This window comes from Gavialis gangeticus, unplaced genomic scaffold (genome assembly GCF_001723915.1).
Source record: "Gavialis gangeticus isolate Ggan-Ray unplaced genomic scaffold, GavGan_comp1, whole genome shotgun sequence".
NCBI lineage: Eukaryota > Metazoa > Chordata > Crocodylia > Gavialidae > Gavialis > Gavialis gangeticus.
Window position 1 is genome coordinate 32,437,147 of NW_017729034.1, and position 5,918 is coordinate 32,443,064.

Below are 5,918 nucleotides of genomic sequence, written 5' to 3' on the forward strand. Positions count from 1 at the left end.
TTTTTTTTTTTTGACACTGGGAGATCCAAATTAGCAGCACAGGGAATGGGCGCATGTGCTCTGTGTGCAGTTTGCAGCACCTCAAGTGTTCTCATTTGGACATAGGAATACCAGGCAAAAGCAAAGGATCTGTTAATGACACTGGTGTAGTTACCTTCTGAAGGAATAGGGGAATTCTTCAGAGGTCAGATACTGCAGTGTGAAATCTGCTGTACTTTTAAAGTGGATAACCCAAAACCTGAAAGGTGACTATGTATTTAAAAAAAGGGGGGAGGGCTGTATTCTTTTTACTACTCCACCATTTTCTCCAGGGTACCTTAACCTGGAATGGAATACTCACAGAAATACATATCAGCATAAATAAATACTTAAGTATCTCTACCCTCTTTTCAAAAGAAAAGTTGAAGACAATCGTCTATTGTAGCCCCAAGACAGGGCTTAACATTTTACTTCAGCTATAAATTACTTTCCCTATGGGTTGGATAGCAGCCCTCAAGTTTCAATGTACTGAGAAAATAGAGCTGGTTGCTGTAGAGAGCCTTTTAATTCTAATGATTTCAAAATACATGGGCCCTTCTTCTTTCTACATACATATAGCCAGTTCCAAAAACAAAATTATTAAATTAGGCTATACATTCCATAAAGATGTTTACTAGGGATTCTTTTTACCAAAGGGATTCAGAAACTAACTGTGAAACACCAATTCCAACAGAAAATTATGGAACAAAGATTTTAACAAAGAAGGTTTAATTGCCAGACTGGTAATTAAAACAAATATATAAATAAACAAACAATATGTGCTGAATTACTGAACTGTAGAACTGAATTATGGGACTTTCTCAACAATAGGAGAGATGAGCCTGAATAGAATGCTAAGAATATTCTTGCAAGCATAAAGGTAACAGAGATACCTTTTTTGAGAGTGCTCTTTTTTGAGATTTTTTTTTAAACCAAATAATATCAAGTAGCCTCAATGTATTCCTTGTAGCTGGCAGACTAAAACTCTGATCTCTCTCAGACTGGGCAAAATTGCTAATTCCCAGTTTAATCATGTTTTTGATACTTTGGTTTCTTCACTGCAATTACAAAGTGATATGAAGTAGTTATGCCTCTTATCTGTGATCTTACCAACCTTACTAGAAAATATGTTCTAGTTAATTTAAACTATTTCATTTGTGAAATGATATTTATTATCTATATCATGACAGCCATAAGTTAAAGGATCACCATAAAAAATTAACTAAGTGTATAGCATTCCATTTAGAGTCCTGGATAAGATGTAAGGATAAAATGATTTTCAGTTATACATCATGGCACTCTCTCTCTGTCCTAGGGCACTCTCTCTCTGTCCTAGTAGAAAATTAATCAGCTGCCACTTCCTATTTGCCCTGTGACCATCACATGTATATTTCAGGTCATAATCTAGTACAATGCCATCTGTCCTGCTCCTTATATAAGATGGTTATGCACCTGAGATGGGAGAAGTCTGTTACACAAAAGGATATGATACCTTTTCTGATTCTGTGTTCCAGACTACATTCCACCATGAATTAAAGGAAAATTACCTTATCAAAATCATTTCAATAACACTGTGTTTCTTATTATTGTAGCCATCTAAGGAAAATAACTTCCATTCTGGTGGGCTCTGGATTCAAGATGTGGTACTTAGATTCAAACTGTGTAGACAGATGTCATTTTTATTACTAGTCTTTCAGCCAAAATTAGACAATAGAACTATATACCAATGGGAATATATCTGTGACAGAAAAATGTTACCTTTTACTCCTTGCTGGCCAGACATAGTCAGTGGTAAAGTATGCGTAGAATGGATGACATGAGATCCTATGGCTTTATTTGCCTGCTGCGGATGATGGTAAAGTTTTGCACCATTGGCACTCTGAACTGGGATCTGACAGAGTTTACCAGTATAATTAGGAGGGCACTGGCATTTATCTCGAGAGCTGCACTGGCCTCCATTCATGCACGGAAGGTGACAAATAACTGAAATGAAGAGAAAAAAAATACAGAGATTGTGTTAATTTCTCTTCAGCTGCAATTCTTTTTTTGGCATTATTTGATGATATAACATGTTGCTGCTGATAGCACTGAGGGAAATGGTCTTCACATCTTTTGGCACCCATGAAAGGGCCACCTAGGCAGGGCCGTCCCTGTGGGGTGGCAAATCAGGGTGACCGCTCTGGGCCCCATGCTTTGGGGGGCCCCACGGAGCTGGGCAGAGCGGCCGTGGCGACTGTACCACCGCTACTGGCAGCAGCTTCTTTGGGTCGGGGCATGTGGGATCAGAGTGCGGGCCAGGCCCCGCATGAGCTGATTTGTCCTAGGCCCCCCACCCTGCTCAGGTCAGCTCTGTACCTAGGTGAGGCAGGTTTTTGCTTGTTTAGTCTGCTTACAGATGTGAAAAAAGCTCAAATAACTCTTTACTTTAAGTTTGGAGTGCCCCCACACCAAACACAGCACATGCGCAGAAGAGGCATTGCGTTAGCTGGACCTGGTTCGCCCAGCGTCTATATAGATTGCACTTCACCTAGGCTTTTTGGTGCTTTTATCTAATAGTAGATTGAATCAGCTTTAGACAAAAACACCAAAAAAGCCCCGCTGAAGCACGTGATCTATACAGATGCTGGGGAGTTGGGTCAAACTAACATGCTTCCTCTTCCAGTAAAGTGCTGTCATTTGTTTTTATTTCATGTCTGCCAGCAGCCTAAGTGGCAGGGCCACTCACCCTGCTTGTGAACTCTGCATGGTTGCATGTTTCTCTCCTCATACCAGGCAGACATAGTATGCACATTTCTTTCCTAGGAGTCTATTGTACTACATTTCACCATAAGACAAAAATAATTCTGTGTCCAGTAGCATCTTCTCTCACTGTGGGGTATCACTTCCTGCAGAACCTAGATCACCTCAAAAATCAAAGTTCCGTGTACTCTCTCTGGAGAGGGAGGATAATGCTAGGGGGAAATACCCAGTTTTTCTTGGGAACCTGGCCTGCTTTTCAGTATAGTCATTTTTTTTTCCTGATATGAAAAAGTGTAATGATGATTGAAATACTAACAGTTATATCAATAATTTCTGAAGCAAAAAATTCCGGTTACAAAAATGCATGCAAAGAGCTACCTATTGATGATTATTCTGTGCCAGTTTGTAGTTTTGTGGCTCTATAATTTACCCAAGGAAACAAAGAAAATATCGATGCAAAGCATAATCTTGAATCCAGAATCCAGGAAAGTGAACATTTACCAATCAGCAGTCTCTGCTGGGGGGACTGGGGTGGTGCAGGTGCTAAGGTTTACATTGGACAGTCTCAAGGTCAAAGCCATAGCAGAAACACTCATGGCATGGCCTTTCAGATTCCAATGAATCTGTGACTTCTGCTAAATACCTTGTCACAAGGACATTAAAAAGGAAAGGAAGTGGTCTCTGCTTTGTTTTTCCCCCGAGGTTCATTACTTAGTCTAAAAATATGATGCATTACTTTAAATTCTACTGGAATCTATTTTGTTAACATTTCAGAAATTAAATCAATTAGAAGATAAAGGATGAACTTGCTCCAGACAGGGTAATGTCATTTTTACATAACTATGAAGTCTGTGGAGGGAAGATAAGAATATTTAGTTGTAAGCCTTAATACAAGATTCTGGCTTTAAACCACCCAAACTTTCCAGACATGGTATTTGTTAGAGTTATATTACTTGATTATAATAAACTATAGTGTCTTTTATGATCTGAAAGCTACAGAGAATGTCAGGTTATATGTATACCTTGTGCTATTTCTTGTGGTATAGTCTCTTGTCAACCACTGCACATTGCTATCTTACTGCTACTATAAAAGGTCAGTATTGGAAAAAGAATGTACATCTTGCCTGCAGTAAGAAGACAAAGTAGGAGGTTTCGCAGTCTGAGGAGTTCCAAATGAACTGTGTAATGCACTTGGATCTTACAAAGCATTGGAGAAATAAGCAATCAGATTGGCTCTCAGCTGAATATTATCACATTATATTGACAGGATTTGGAACATGTTTGCCTTATCACCAGATAGGTATTACTACGTCTGCATACAAATGTAAACAATTGAAATGTTTTTCCACTCTGTTCAACAAATACACATTTCATAATTTTTGTCTGCTTAGCTCATATTTTCATTCTATATGAACTGACTATAAATGTTCCACAAACTGCAACATTGTGAATAAGCCTAAAAACATCTATTGACCATTTTAACCGAAGTCTCGTTGTTTGTGCTGGCAGGCTCTTGTTGAGGCTTAGCTGGGACATATGCATTTGGTTTAAATACAGACTTTTCTCTTTAAGGTCTTCAGCAATCCTATAAACATCAGCTTCTCAATACGACAGCATGGCACCCTATGACCTTCAGGTACATGTAAAGATCTGTCTGTACTGCTCCCTCTGGATGATTAAACCCTATGATAAAAATGCTTTATTTCGTACAGAAGTAAGGACTGTTTAGAAAAGAGGTTGCAACAACAATGTAGTGCAATGTGGATGACGCAACAGTTTAAGATCACAAGGGTGTGGAAAAAAAATTCTATACTTTTCTGTGAGGCTATATTCATAGAAAGGCATTTTTAGGTGGGAACTGGCTTTCTCATTGAGATGAGAAACCTGTCATTCCTATAAGTTCTTTCTCCTTTTAGGTAGTGAAATAATGGACCATATTCAGCTCTTCACTAAATGACTATAAATCTACAGCAGTAGTTCTCAACCTTTTTAGATTCAAGGCACCTGTTGTTAGACTCAAGGCATAAAAAGTCAGATTGGTTTTGACACTGGATTCGTGTACAACACTTGTGTTCCACTGACTTGAGTGTAGCTGCACTGATTTATATTTGCTGAGGTTTTTGCTTGTTTCATGAAAATACATTTTGAATTATTCATCATTAGTATCTGAACATAAAATACAAATCCATAACAGATACGCTTGCACAGTCAAGTAAAAGTAAATACCATGCAACTTCTAGGTTCAATTAAAGCAGCTTAAATCTCAAAAAACATAGAATTCTGAGAGGAATATTGTTTGTGAATAATCCAATTGTAAGCAATTTGAAGACTGAGATGTTATTAAATAAAACCATTGCTGAATGATTGTGAATAATACGCACACTTGTAGATATTGTGATGTATTGTTAAGGAACTTGTAAAAAGACCAAGGGCTTTAACATGCTGCACAAATCTACTGCTATAATTTCTGCAGATCTGAAATTTCAGAATTATTATTTGGAGAGTTAAGTGGACAGGTGACAACAAAAAAGAAAACTATTGCTCTGGCCTTTTCTTTTACTGATCAATCACAGGTTAACAAAGTGGAATGGACTCCAAAGTGCAGACCCTTTTAAGTGGGAACCAAATCTTAAAGCCAGTATTACTTTAAACAGCTCAAATTCAGGTGAAACAGTTGTTTGTTTTTATTTTCCATAAGCCATTGAGTTTATGGAATGTAAAATAAACATAACTGTTGAATACTGCCAACAGATGCAGGGGATATTATGGACACAGCCCAACCAACAGACATGGGCAGGACATTAAAACAGTGAAATTTATGCATAAACATCAGTGATTGGCATCTTGATGCAGGATCCCTGAAACTACAACTTGTTTGTCTGTAGACTGATTGCCTCATTTTATTTGAAGTGAGCAGCAAAAACTCTTTATTTTAATAATGACCAGCTAATCATTTGCAGTTCTCTAATATCAATGTGGAGATATTACTATATGTCAAAAACAATTAAGGCCTGTTCCTGAATATGCCACAAAAAGGAAAAAAGAAGAAATGAATAAAATACACTAATGGTGGTAACCATTGAGCCTCCTGGACCATGGTGTATGTATGAAGCCACCCAGACCTTTGATGCAAATGCCTAGGCAGGATTTTTTTTTTTTTT

The 5,918-nt window shown here is 37.9% G+C and overlaps 1 protein-coding gene across 1 annotated transcript in view; it reads right to left on the reverse strand.

The window, feature by feature from the left end:
• Window positions 1-5,918, reverse strand: part of LTBP1 (latent transforming growth factor beta binding protein 1) — a 461,583-nt gene that overhangs the window by 276,053 nt on the left and 179,612 nt on the right. Inside the window, exon 5 of the mRNA XM_019526927.1 lies at window positions 1,777-2,001. Within this exon, the coding sequence (XP_019382472.1) occupies window positions 1,777-2,001 (225 nt within the window). The remainder of the gene's footprint in view (window positions 1-1,776; window positions 2,002-5,918) is intronic.